The 15540-nt window shown below is 38.9% G+C and overlaps 1 protein-coding gene across 1 annotated transcript in view; it reads left to right on the forward strand.

Moving 5' to 3' along the window:
• Positions 1-434: 434 nt before the first annotated feature.
• Positions 435-15540, forward strand: part of ephb2a (eph receptor B2a) — a 60492-nt gene continuing 45386 nt past the window's right edge. Inside the window, exon 1 of the mRNA XM_078288120.1 lies at positions 435-534. Coding sequence (XP_078144246.1) covers positions 435-534 — 100 coding nt within the window. The remainder of the gene's footprint in view (positions 535-15540) is intronic.

Below are 15540 nucleotides of genomic sequence, written 5' to 3' on the forward strand. Positions count from 1 at the left end.
TTCTGTATCTAATAGCCTAATATACAGAATTAATGTCACTTTATAAATGAATACAATATTTTGTGTTTTAAATCTATATTACTAAAACGATATTATATATCATTTTAATTTGAATTAATGGGCCTACAAGAGCTTCCAGTGTTCGACTGATGAACCTGAAACAGCCACCTTGTGAACAGTTCACTTGCGTGAAAATTAAGACATTACTTCCTCCACAATTTCCCACACAGGAATGTTGGTTTTATTAATTTGTTACTGAATAAACCTTTATTTGGACTAAGTCAGCGGATGCAGTGAGATGCCAGTGTTTTCCGCCCCCTGCCTTTTGGTTTCGCCCAAACTTGCCTCAGATCCTCTGCCTTTTATTCCTCTGCTGAAGATCTCCGCTCCTAAATGAATTCGCTGTCGATGGCCCGCTGCTGGACGCTTGCACTATGAATGCATTGGCTTTTTACAGTCAAATGCCTGGAATGTCTATTGTAATGGATATCCTATATTTTTTATGGATACTGCCAACGGTATGGGCTGTCGAAGGTAAGGCAGTATGCAACTCTTTGAATCTGAATTATTTCAATGTGCATGAGCGACATGGCATGACAGAGTGAATAAGCGACAGGGACAGCAAGGATCCATCATTTATGCAGAACGGAAACCCGATGTGATTGTGCAGTCTAAATGAACACTACACGTTTTAACCGCATTTCAAAACATATAGGAATCTCATGGAAATCCGTGAAGTGGTGTTTTAGATGTGGCTCTGTCACAGCTCATTACACTGTGAAATGTTGAGGATGGAAACATGTTATTAGGCTAGGCTGGGATTAATCTTTTTTCCTGATTTATACCAATTATTTGACATCTTTAACGGCTGGGGAATAACATTGCTGTCATTATAGTCTCGCTGTTTTGATCGGCTTGAATGTGATGTGCTAATATAATACCTGTCTATACTGTTATCGCTTGCTTTGAGATGGTTATGGGCAGTCTGAAACACTATGATGTATGTATGTATATGTATGCATGTATTATTGTATGTATGTATGCATACCTGTACAGTGGTGTGTATACATTCTGTATGTGTGTATGTATGTATGCATGTACATGTACATACTGTATGTGTGTATGTATGCATGTACAACGTGTGTATACATGATATGTACATACAGTATGTAGCCTATGCATGATGGCCAAAGTAAAGGAAACGCCAGCATAAAGCCCCTTTCACACAATGTTAGTAGCTCTGTAATGTAGTTGAGGGTTTTTTGTAATCTGGTTTTGGGATGTTTCCCAAGGTCAGTGCAAATCACATACCAATTTATAACTGTTTTTAAATGGTCATCTGAGCCCTTTAAGATAGCAGTGGGAAATGCTGTAGAACTCCATCAGTGCTTAGTTGCGATATTATAGGTAAGGCCTTGGCATAGGGCCAGCATAACTGACATGCTCTTCAAACCATTTGGTGACTGCTTGTTCTGACATTCTGCACTTTGACATTCAAGAGCACAGTAATTAGTCATCAGAATCACCAGCCATCAGACTTGGATGATGTGGTATAAATGTCAAAGTACACCTGTATCTGCAGATTAGGGTTAGACCGATATATTGTTTTGCCGATAGATCAGGCCTATCTTGGCCTTTTATTAAATATTAGATATGGTCCAGTCAATGTGGCCCACTGCCGATACATGGAGGGTCCTTACTGACCAGGTTACATAAAAATAGTCAAGTAGTCAAACCTGCAGTGACATTTTGTTTTCTTTGGAAATGTTGTTTTTTAATTTAATTGTTAATTCTTTATAATAATTTAATGTATCCCATAGTTTCTCCTACCATTGAATAAGTGGGTTAGTCTGGGTTTCAGTGGAGAGTTTTAGTGTTATTCTAGAGGCTTTTCCACCCTAACAAGAATAAAGTTCGGGGCAAACACTGAATAATATGGGGTAATATACTCGTAACCTTTTGTCATGGAAATGGTCAAATTTAAAGATGCTAAACATTGGCTCAAAATATCGGCAGCTTCTATCCAAAAACATCGGTATTGGCATCAGCATCAGCCCTCAAAAACCCATATTGGTTGAACCGTATTGGAGATACCCACTAACAAATCAATCCCATGTATTCCTGCAAATACTTGTCTGTTTGATCCTCCAGTCATCTGGATGATCATGAATAACTGAATAATGAATAATTGTTGCTATCTTCATTCTACATCCCAAAGCTACAGCAGTGCTCAGTTGAGGCTTTGTATCAACAGTTAGTACAACAGATCAGTCATAGTATATCATGGTGATTTTAGGATTTTATATTGCTAGTATATGAGGAGCCAGAATGAAAACAATGAGAGTAACTGAAATAAATGTGTTTTTGATATTTTTGTGTTTTGGGGTTTTTTGATATGGGAAGGCGATGCAAAAGATGAACAAACACGAGAAACGATTTGAATTTTGTTGCATAAACCTACTCTACAGCATTATATGAGTTTTTCAGGACATTAATGACGCATCTTTGTGATTTAATATTTTCATACCTGCCTTGTCCTTGTCTCTTTCCTCTCTACTTAATTGATTACTTGATTATTAAAACTGAACCTTAAGCAAATCATATACAAGAGCCAGACAGAACTCCATCAGCGAGGAAAGACTTTGAAATGTTGAAAAATTAGATTTTATTGTGTTTAGAATAACCTTCTTATACTGGATTGTAGTTCATTTGCTGTGTCACTTGTATAAAGACCTCCAACATCTATAAATATTGTAGAAGTCTGCATGTTCTGGCAATATACATTATATTGCTATTAAAATGAAGTTGTTTAAATGCAACTGCTGCTTCTGGCTTTAGTCACTCTAAAAGTTAAAAAAAAAAATGCTGTGAAAGAAAATAAGTTCATACTATATTACAAAAACATAGGTTAGAATACAGGAAGTTGGTAACCATCCAGGTTAAAAAAAAAAAAAAGGCTTGGATTTTTACAATTGGCCAACACAATATTTTATTTATGTTGAGTTTCGATAAGAAAGGTTACTCATCCTATAGAAGGTGCTTCTATTTATCCTATAGATGTGGTGGAAGGGTAGCGCCAGCACAGAAAAGCACATCAGACATATTTAGAACATATTCAATATTAAATGTAAAAGCTGGACTATACTACTGTTACTGCTGGGAGAGTGTAATATATAACACACTTTTTAGAGGATCATTTTCCCCTCAGTACACACTGCAGTTGCTATAACATTAATGTTGATGTATTATTTTACATTGAACAATCACAATGCATTGAGGACCCTCTTACACCTTAGATGTAATTTGATAAATGATTGAACCATCTTTCAAATACACCATATCACCAGCAGGGTATCTGCAGGTTTGGATGGACACATGGAGGCTATAATTACGACCTACCCACCTGGGAATTTCAGACTTATCACATGACTTGATGTCAGTCACAAGGAAGTTAACACAGACCTTCTTAAGACACTGTGTTCTTAAGACAGTAGACACTGTGCCTTGAATTCAATATGTTATTGCATCCAAGCAGTGGGTGAAGTGTAGCATGGAACGCCCCCATTCTGCTTAGGCTGCATTGTGATCAGTGGAAATGGTAAGTAGTTACCATTAAACTGTGTATGTGATCATTAAATTCTACTCCTTAACACCATTGAGCTTATTAGAATGTGTTATTTAAGGAGATATCTACTTTAAAGCTGAATATGGATTCTTGTAGTCATGGGCACTTCAGTTGTGATATGAACTAGGGTTCAACTGACATGGGTTTTTGAAGGCTGATACCAATATATTTGTCTTGAAGCTACCGATAGCTGATTTTTTGTGCCGATATTTGCCAATATACAGTATGTCCAGATTTGACCATTTCATGCCAAAAAAATAATAAAAAAAATGACAAGTATGCAATGTTTCCCCAGAATTTCAGGGTGGAAATAGGTGCACTAAAACTCTGTATTGAAACTCATAACAATCATAACATATGTATTCATGCATTTTGACTGGGATCCAATCAAAATGCATCATTAGCATCAATTCAGGTAAAGGGCTTCCCATAGACAACCAGTCTAGTATTTATCATATGTACAATAAATATATAATCAATCAAACTGCATCATATCGTCATATCAGAGAGATTTTTAATGAAAGGATAATATCATATATTGGTCTGACCTTATACCCCATTAACTTCCAGAAAAGTTGTCAAGTCTCTCTGTTTGTACATGTTTGCACCTGTTAGCCTGACACTGAAATAAACTCAAACCAACATGCTATGAGTCTGCAAATTCAAACTCCAATTCATTGTCAGTGGATCAGCTCTAGGAATTGTCTCTTGATGACATCCTAGAGTATCAGTGTTGGCTTCTAGCTTTGGGAGAGAGACTTGTTCATATTCAAATTGTATTCATATTGTCTAAGATCAAAACTCCAAATTCTAGTTTAGGAGGAATTTTCTCTTTGACTTCACTTTCTCTTTGTAGCCTACTAATAAAACTTTGAGTAATCAAATACTATTCATCTTGTAAAGCACTTTGTAATGATAAGTGATCTATAAATAAAGGTTATTATATACATTTTTACAATGAAGTACCTGATAGTTTTAAGTAATATTCAGAAATAATATTCAGAATCACAATACTGGAATGGTATTATTTTTAAAATGAATATGATTTAATATAATGACATTTCAAAAGCTGACTTGCTAACTTTGCCATTTCATTTTAATGTTATTGTAAAACAAATCAAACAAAAATAGCGGATGTGCTGTAACACTGCAATGTTTTCCTGATGATAATACATTCATTTCTTTGATTTTATTCAAGACAAAAAAAATTTCTTTAATTCAGGTAATTATATATACAGTATATATTTCTATTTCTTTGTCAGAATATCAGTGTTAAAACAGAATTACAGGAGTCTATTACTGGTCTGGTTTGGTCTGGTCTTATCTACGTGGCTGTGGTCTGGTCAGGTCTTTCTGGTCTTGTCTGGTCAAGTCTAGTCTGGTCTGGTATTACCCAATTTTTGTAAGCTGACGTTCAAACCTAGTGTTTCATGTTAATGTATTTTCTAAAAAACAAAGATCTAATACGCATGTTAGAGAACTACAACAACCATAATTAATTGCGCGTCCGATGCAGCGCATGGTGTCAGTCAAAAGTCGGTCCTTTGGGTTGTGCTTTCTGTGTCAACATGAATTGAATAGAGAGGCAAAGCCTGAAATGTACCCTACGCCATATGCTGAAGAGGTGACCCATTTGTAATTAGCTGTATGTTATATTTGCTTCACAAAATGTAATCAGATGGGAGTGCAATAGCCTAATGTTGCAGTAGCAAGTTAGCTAATTCTAGTCTCATTAGAGAGTAAGTGTGTGATCATACCTACAGTTGGTTTTCTGTGGTCTGAACCATAACTAAAAAGTTTACTTTGTTGCGTTTTTGTATTTGGTCGGTTTAGGTTCACACTGCCCAATTACATGCTAACCAAGGCTTGTAAACAAAAGTCACATCAACTCACAAGTAGCTCCTTTATTGGACAGAGTTTTGGAAAGGTTAGAGATTTTGGCAGTGTATTATGTAACATCAGCTAAGTATGATGGACTTGTCTGTACTCTTTGATGTAATTTCCCTTCTCTGGTGTTCATACCAATTAAGAACACATAGAAATAGCTAAATGTGAGCATCAGTCCATACTGCGGTTTGTCCTTGATTCATTTTGTTATGCAAGGCTTTCCATCCATAAGTAACTGCTGTCTGTCAGATGCCAATGTCTGTCTCCTTATACATGTAAAACCTTGTGTTTTTTTTGTTTTGTTTTTCCTGTAGTTGGTATTATTAAACGAACTGCACCACAGTTCGCTTGGAAGATGAGACGCGCATTTTCAGGCGTCTCAAGTCCATCATTATTTTAACAGCAGAATAAAGAACATTAAACACACAGCAACCCCCCCGCCCCCTCCCACACACACACTGAAGTAAACTGCCAACCTGTGGAAACAGTGAGGAGGCAGACCTCCCTTGGCTCTGCCGCCATCTTCCCTTTACTGCTTTATGCAAGCCTAGTCAGACCTGACCGATTTCAGCCACGTCAGAATCCATCCAGTCAGCGCTGGCCTGCATAGTCTGGCAAAGCACATCGGACTCTCTCTGCTCCGCCTCTGCTCTCCATTCATTCACACACAGTGGCTATTTTTACCTGAAAGGGTAGGTTCACAGTAGTGGTTGTTTCCACACGGGCACAGATGTTACCCAACTGCTTAAGCATGAGAGTATGATGCCTCGTTAGTGTGTCTCAGCTGGAGATGTTTCACACATAATGGCAGTGTCTTGTACCAGCCTCTGTTGTTCCTCCCATTTACACTGGGAGGAACACTCTATCGTGTCTCTTTTAGCTCGCCTTTGAATGCTGACACGGAAACAGTGCTACGGTTGCGTGATATTGTTTCCTTCACAGCAGGAAGGCTTGTGGGTAGAATCATGGTTAGAAGCTGCTCAACACTGGTGCTAGAGAGTAGGCCTACATGTCTGTGGCATTTGCTCCAGATTTTTTTTATGGCATTTCTGCTTTGTTGGACAGTACAGTTGAGAGAGACAGGATGGACTGGATGGGAGAGAGAGGGGGATGACATGCGATAAAGGTCCCAGGCCAGATTCAAACCCAGGACATTGCAGTTACATGGTATGTGCCTTATAGACCACTGAGCCACCAGGACACCCAGAACTTCTCTTTTATAAACATTAAATCTATAAAACAAGAAAAACAAAAAAAACAAAAAAAAAACTACTACTAAAAAACTCTAAAAACTTGAAAAACCTAGAAAGGAAAAAGAAATTCAGTTACTCTTGGAGGCCGATGCATATAAAATAATAAGATAGGTAAGCAGACATACAAAGTAGAGCTACACACCTCTAGTGTTCAGTGTTTCTGAAGCCTCTGACCCAGGTTGATGATGATGATAATAATAATAATAATAGTAGTAGTAGTAGTAGTAGTAGTAGTATAATAGTAATAATAATAACAATAACAGCATATTAATGCATACCTGTGTGGAATCCAATCAAAATGTCACATTAGAATCAATTCAGGTTAAGGACTTCCTGAAGCTGATTTCAGTTTGGTCCATCATTCTTGGCAGATAATAAACCAGCCGGTTTATTATACAAAACATAATACCTACTTTGTGCCTACTAATAGTACCTATACCTACTGTTTACCATAATATCTATTTAAAACTATTTCTTAAGTCAACTAATTCAACATACCACATGTCCTTATTCCTCAGAGGTAATACTTTTTGTTTGTTCATGGAAGGAATCCATTCCTGGCTTCAGTGCCTTTTGCAGCAATTTTACATTGGAAGTCAGTTAACTAAGCCAATCAATATTCAGTGTTAGGCTTAGCGCAGTGCTCTTTCGCCTCTGGGAGCAGTGACAGAAAATATCGAGCATCAAAACAGCCCATGACCTACTTCTCCATTGGCCTATGTTTGGTTCACAAAACTCGTGAATGTGAACTTGATCATGGAATGTGTGGTAGCATGACAGAGAGCCACAGCAGTAGCATATGGCTAGTAGCAATGGCCAGATTGTGTACACTATGGAACAACTATCAAACTTCATCAGACTACTCCAATATACAGTAAGGTTCATGTTTGTGTGTGTCAAGTTTATTCGTGTATCCATTCATGCAATTTTAGTGACAATGTCCAGAAACTGTTCCTCACACCCAATCAATGGCTACAACTTGAACCAGAAAGGGAAATCTCATGTGTTTTACCTGCAGGACCTGTCATAAAGGAATGCAAAAAAGTGCAAAAAAAAGAAGTCACATCAGCACAATGATTGTGCATCTCAGTTCTAAGGCTGTGTGAAGGTATTAAACAGGATTAGTACTCAATTCAGTGATTCACATGTATTTTTATGGCAATCAGAACTTGTGAACTATCTCCCAAAACCAAGATTCTCATATGCGATGTCAAACAAATAAAGCAAGCTGAGCCATTCACAGTGAATGGGAGACTCGCAGTGGTTTTCAGGAAGTCTTTCTAAATCGGACGGTGAGCACTGGGGCTTTCTCCTCCTTTTATTGTATTTTAATTTACCATCCCCCTGGTTCAAATAGCTCGTTTTTGTTTGAATTTGGTGACTTTTTATCCTCTATTGGCTTGGACAGAGTTATTATGGTTGGTGATTTTAATGTTCATGTCGATAACATCTCTTGCAGCTTTGCTGCTGATTTGCTGATTTTTTTGTCACTGAGTCTTTTAATTTTATTCAACACGTGTCTGGTCCCACACACATTAGGGGTCATACCCTGGACCTTGTTTTTACGCTTGGTTTAAATATTGATTGTATTTGCTCTGAGGAGCTACATGTTACTGACCATGAATGTGTTTTGTTCAACCTGTCTTTTAATTTAGATTCTCTGCCCAGTAAATGTGTAAGTTGCTCTCGCATCATAAATCACCTCTCAGCTGAGATGTTCTCTGCAGCTTTTGACCCAAGCGCAGTGTTGTCTTCTCACGCTGACGTTACTAGTCTGGTCCACTCCTTTAATACACAGTGCTCCGCCATTTTGGATAAAGTGGCTCCTAGTAAAATGAGACTTGTTCCCTCCGTAAATTTATCCACCTGGTTAAATGACGATATTCGTTGTTGCCGCCGTAAATGTCGGAGGGCAGAGCGACTGTGGAAATCCACCAAGCTTCATGTTCATCGTCTCTATTACAAAGACCTTATAACTGAGTTTAACAACATGGTTAAAGATGCGAGGGCTTCTTACTTTGCTAACCTAATTTCCTCCAGTAAACGCAATCCTAAAGTCCTGTTTGACACCATAAATAACATTGTCACTCCTGCACCTCCTGATGTGCCTGTCATTTCAGCTAGCATCATCCCCTCTTCTACTCCCTTTTTTGCTTATCCAACTCGGCTGTCAATTTTAGACTGCTTCTCTCCTATTTCCCAGCAAGACCTCATTGATCTGGTGGGCAGTATGAAACCTTCCTCAAGCCCTAGATGTTTTACCTACTTCCTTGCTTAATGGTGTACTTGGGTCTATCGGTCCATGTGTGGTCGCTATTATAAATGGCTCCCTGCAATCTGGTTGTGTCCCAGCTTATTTTAAACATGCAGTTGTTCAGCCTCTCCTGAAGAAAACTAATCTTGATCCATCCCTTCCCAAAAACTATAGGCCTATATCGAAATTGCCTTTTATCTCAAAAATTTTAGAGAAAGTTGTTGCCAAACAACTCACTGCTGTGTTGAATGCACACAACATTTTAGATAAATTCCAATCTGGTATCCGTCAGAAGCATTCCACTGAAACAGCTCTTCTCAGAGTCTCCAATGATATAATGATGTCCTCTGATGTGGGTGAATGTTCTGTTTTGGTGCTGCTGGATCTTAGCACAGCTTTTGACACTGTAGATCACAGCATCCTGACTGAAAGGCTTAGGCAGTGGGTGGGTGTCTCTGGCAGCGCCCTGGACTGGTTCTCCTCCTATCTCTCTGATAGGAGTTTTTCTGTGTCGCTTGGTCCCTACACGTCTGAAACTGCTGCTCTTTCCTGTGGTGTGCCTCAGGGTTCTGTCTTGGGTCCTATATTATTTGCTTTGTATATGCTTCCCTTAGGTCATATTATCAGCAAATTTAAAGGTATCCCATATCGCTGTTACGCTGATGATATCCAGCTGTATGTCTCTTTTAAGCCTGATGAGACTGACAAACTGACTGTTTTGCACGATTGTCTGACTGCCATTAAGGACTGGATGGCGAACAACTTTTTACAGCTGAATGCAGATAAGACTGAGGTCCTTATCATTGCTTCAGATAACATAGCTTCCAAGGTTGCTCAGTGTATTGGGTCCCTTTCTTCAGCTGTACAGTCTAATCTTAGAAATCTCTGTGTTATATTTGATCAGTCTATGTACTTTGATCAGCATATCAAATCATTGACCCGTACATGCCTCTTCCATTTAAGAAACATTGCCAAACTCAGGTCAGTTGTATCACAACCGGAGCTAGAGATGATCATTCACGCTTTTATATCATCCCGGATAGACTACTGCAATTCCCTTTTCACCTGCCTCAGCAAGTCGTCTCTGGACTGTCTACAAATGGTCCAGAATACTGCTGCAAGGCTGTTGACTAGGTCCAGCAGGATGACTTACATCACACCCATCTTGGTTTCATTACATTGGCTTCCCATCAAGTTCAGGATTCATTTGAAGGTTCTTGTTTTCACATATAGAGCCCTGCATGGTCAGGCACCGGTGTACATTTCTGACCTGCTCCATCCTTACATCACCAGTAGGTCACTTAGGTCCTCTGACCAGGGCTTACTGGCTGTCCCTCGTGCCCGACTGAAAACAAAAGGTGATCGTGCCTTTGAAGTGGTGGCTCCGACACTGTGGAACGCTCTTCCTATAGACATACGATCTGAGGTCTCTGTTGATGCCTTTAAAAAGCAGCTGAAGACTCATTTATTCAAACTGGCCTTTGTCTCGCCTCGTGCTGTCTAGTGTTTGTATTTTGTGTGTTGTTTTATTGTTTGTTTCTTTTTACTGTATTTATGGTCTTATTTTTATTTTGAACAATTTTACTCTTGTGAAGCACTTTGTGACCTTGCTCTGTGAAAGGTGCTATACTAAATAAACTTTTACTTACTTACTTACTGGCTTAGTGGATTCAAACAATGTTTATCTGTACTTGAACATCCAAAGTAGCTTTATATAATAGTGGTGCTAAAAGTGGTAAATGTAACCTAATTGGTCACTGTTCCAGCCGGTCCAGGATTCAAATTGGTGACTTACAAGCCTGCTTCTCTAACCTTTATAGGCTGCTGACCACATTTATCAGTGTGACATCACAAAATAGAGCAGTAGGGTAAACTCTTTTCTCTCCTATCTGGCAATGGAAAACACTGGTCATTGAGTGTAAAATGAGCTGAACTGTCTTAGGTCATTCCTCTTTTAAGGCCACGCTGGTGAGTTGTGATATCTATTTTTGATAGATGCCTAAACAAAAAATGAAAGGTGTCACAAGTATTACATTTTTTCATATTCAAAATTCATTATAAGCATTTCTCAATACTGAGTTCATGTTTTCAAAACTCTTAATGCAACTTAATGCGACTCTTAACTAGGGCTGTGCAAAAAAATCGATACAGCTGAGTACTGCAATATTTTTTTCCACGATACTGTATCGATTTTCCAGCCCCTCATATCATACATTAAAAAAAATATATTTTAATTTATTTTAAACGGATTTAAAATGTCCTTAAATTCCCCTCAAATCCCTTTGAATTAAATAGTTTTAACTCAATTTGTCCCCCGAGTTATCAATATGTGATGTACATATTAGACTACCCAGGTGCGGGGCATCCACGGCACTGGCCGTAATGCCCCTTCTAGAATTAACTATCCACACGGCCAGTTTGGCATGCCCTGTTTTGAACTGGCCGTTGTGGTTGCGCCCTTAAAAGAAAGTTGCGGATTTCCTCATTTAAAACTACATGCGACGCAGCAAATAAACGAACTCACTTTTCCCAGAGTCTCCGTCATCACGCTGGACATAAACAGTAGCGCGAGATTTCTCCCACTCCCGCAAATATATGTGTAACGTTAACGTAAACATTAACAGCTAATTATTAATTAAACTGAGAGGGAGAGAGAGAAGCCATCGCTAACTGCTAAGCTATCGCTAACTGCTAAGCTAAGTAACTAGCAGATCTGAAAAGCGTGTAAACAACTGTGGGATTAGTGAGAAAGTCGCTAAAAGAAGAGGAGAGCTATGAGTGCTTGAGCAGAACTAGTGTAAGTTTAAGCGTACAGCGGGTAATTAGCCGCTGTAATGAAGAATATAGCAAAATTAACTGGGTTGAGAGCAGCAAAAACGCTGTAGCAGTAGCTTGCATATGAGGCGTTTAGGGAACATCGGTAAATTGTAGAGTCTACCGATAGTCTGCATGAGGCGTTTAAGGGACATCTGTAATTTGTAGCTACAGAAAATAACCTGGGTTACACTTACGTTATCGTGTGTTACTGGACATGTAACTAACTTTTCAGTCTGAGTCATCTTACATATGTGCTGTATCACACTGCAGCACTTAATTTTTCTATTAGGATATTTATTTTGTTGAGGAAAAAGGACTGAAAAAAGGATTTTAATAAACATTGGTTTTGGCCTTGGTGCCCTACATTTTGGCCACAATGTCCCAATAAATTTGTATTGATCAAAGGCCAAAGTGGCCTTGCCCTAAAAATGACTTACTTCCAGGCCTGCAGGTGGTACACAGCAAATTGTATTTTCAGCTCTATTTTTAAATTTTCAGTAAATTATGTATCGTATCGCAATGTATCGTGATACAATCATATCGTGACCCATGTATCGTGATGCGTATTGTATCGTGAGGTCCTTGCCAATACCCAGCCTTACTCTTAACACTAAAATGCTGTTTGGCCAAACAGATAATTTTATCCATAAAATGTAATCAAAATCTCAAAACAACATGTTTTATAGTGTACAATATGCTGACACCACGTAAGAATAAAGGAAAGGAAGAGTCATACACAATAGAAATACTGCAGAAAAGACTTTTTTTACTTTTTCGCATGCTGCAGTAATGTGGATCCAGTTTTTTGCATAATTACAAAATACACAAAACAATACAATAATGGAAACAAAAATTTCAACACTAATACAGTAACAGTAAATTTACCCAGCACCTGTGTAACACAGGTGCAATAGAGGTTTCCAACTGTAATGGAAATCAGCTGTTTGATCTCATTTCCATAGCATGGTACTGATGTTGCTTTGCAGGAATCCATAATGTAAACAATGTGTCTCTGGTCTTTGAATATCTAGGTTTTTTCATTCAAATTGTTACTATATTACATATAGTATTTTTATCTAGCAAACTGCTGTAAACTTTAAGTTTGTATGTTAGGTTTTCATCAGTTTCACACAGAGTATGTAGAGTTTAACAAAGTGTGCTCTACAATTTTGGTGGTGGTTGATTTTGAGTGAAGAAATTTGCATTCTTGGGTTTTGAAAATTTTGTACATTGAATGCATTTTGTGTGAAAGCAATGAAAACTCATTCACCGTTTGGTCCACATAAAGCACTGTTGTGGTAACTGCATGAAGTGTTTTGAAAAAGTGAGCTCAGTATTGAGAAAGACTTGTAGCCATTTGAGAAAAACTGGCAGGCTTCCTGAGTGGTATTGATGCTATTGATGTACGCACGTTCCTCTAGTACCACCATGGGAAAATGAAATAGTGTACAGAAATAGGAAACACACTTATTAAGTGAACATGCAGGCTGTTTGTAAGTCACAACACATTATTACAAATGTTTGCGCCAAGTTCCAGGGATCTGTGCATGACAGGTTCAAAGCATAAACCAGTTCATTGGTTCTTTTCTTTGAGTTCAGTGGAGGATTTCCTTTTTCCGAGGACACGCAAAGGAGTGAGCCTGCAATGTTTATGACTGAGTGTTTCTCTGCCACACCCCGTTCCTTCAAGGCCTGCAGCTATTCTGGTCATCACACTCATCAGGTGTGAAATATTCTGGCTCAGTCCAGCTATAGCACTAACCAACTGGTGAAGGCTGGTCAATTATGCCTGCATGTCTCGCCTCATACCTGGAAAGAGATAAAGGCTGCATTATGTGGGGCGGAAATTAAGCGTGATTTGATGTTGTGGCCTTTTCATTTAAGGTTTAAAGGTGAGAATATTGGTTTGGCTCCTCAACTTGACAGTATGTCTCTGCTGTTCTTTAAACAGCTGCTGGTCAAAGTCAGCCTGTGTAAGTTGATTTGGCATTGGTTGGTTTGGCAGGTCTGACATCAGTCTTGGCTGGGGTTTGGAACCAAACTGAGTGTCACCGTCAAATCCTCAGATCCTCACCTCGGATCACACATTACTACCCAGCAGAAGATTCTTCCCTTGAGGGTGTAGACTTTATGGATGCCAGAAGTGTAGCATTAGAAAAATGACGGGTGCCAGTCTTCCCATTTTCAAAATATTTTGCAAAACTTCAGTATTGTTTATGTGGGCTGTATCTTTAAATTTGGGTCCACACAATTTTATGACACCCCATGCATCATTTTCCAGTCATGCTAGTGGTGTTTGCACCCCTACTTTGTTCCCTTTGCCACAATGACATTCAGCACGTCTATAACACTGTATTCAGTAGTACATGTATCAAGATATACCAAGATACCAATCCCATATGCATCACTACTTCTTCCCAGTATTCCCAGCATCCCTGTTTAAAAGATTGTTTTGTGTAGCTAAAGTAGTTAAAATAATTAATCTTTAATACTGCGATTTCTCTGCTAGCATTCCCTGTAATTGAATCACAAAATGACTGGTCTGCTTTTCTTCGCTCAAACTTGCAGCAACAGGACATTTTACTTAAATGGGCAGACATTTCAGCAAAGTAACTAGTATGTATGAACAGTAATCTGAAATTACTGACTACATGTATTATTTATTTGTATTTGTATTTATTTTGTAGTAGTAAGTACTTAAGTACTGGCAGCTGTTAAGTTGTGCACTTTAGTGCATTTTATTATTATTCTGATTATTATAATTGTTATTATTAGTAGTATTATTATTAGTATTATTTTTATCTATATTTGATGATTTTTGATTGATGGTCACTTCCAACTTCCAACTGTACCGATGGTTGACCACCTGTAAATCTTTTAGCGTAGGATGGCCAAATGAAACACAAGAAAGAAGAAGACTTGCTGTATGCAAATGTAAAGCTAACAGAGGTTCTCAACCTTTCCCTAAGGCTGGAGAGGGTGCCTCCACTATAGAAAATCTCCTGCGTTGTCCCAGTGCCTACGAAAGGATGCCCCAGTGTTCTCAATGAGAATAGACTGGTGGCACTGGTATCTCATAATGAAAGCTTTGAGAGGCTGGGCCTGCAGTACCTCAGACCCCAGATGAAGGACTTACTTAGACATGGACGAATGCCATCATACCTGCTCCACAGGGTTCACTCCCATCTGGAGAGTCCTGGAAAAATGGTGAGAATTGTGCTCTTTGATTTCTCCAGAGCTTACAACACCGTCCAGACCCTCCTGCTAGGGAAGAAGCTCAACAGAAGCTGATCAACGCCATCATATCCTGGATTACCTCACTGTCAGGCCAGAGTTTGTTCACCTCCGGTGTGACAAACGTGCAAAACAGCGAAGCTTTATTGTGTGGTGCAAGGAGAACCACCTGCAGCTCAATGTTATTAAGATGAAAGAGCCGGTGGTGCATTGCCATCAGAGCAAGGAAACCACTGTCTCCTGTCACCATCCAGGGAAAGAATCTGACAACACAGATGCACTCTCCAAGAAAGGACAAAGCAGACTATTCTTGAAGGGGTTCAAGTCAGTCAGCATGGACAACAGACTACTCTGCATCCATCCATTTACCACCCTGGAGGCAGTGGTGGAGAGGAGAATGAGGTCTAAACTGATCTCCATCTTGGACAACACCTTGTACCCTCTCTACACTGAGTTGGTACAGCTTCAGA

Source organism: Centroberyx gerrardi, chromosome 14, assembly GCF_048128805.1.
Source record: "Centroberyx gerrardi isolate f3 chromosome 14, fCenGer3.hap1.cur.20231027, whole genome shotgun sequence".
Lineage (NCBI taxonomy): Eukaryota > Metazoa > Chordata > Actinopteri > Beryciformes > Berycidae > Centroberyx > Centroberyx gerrardi.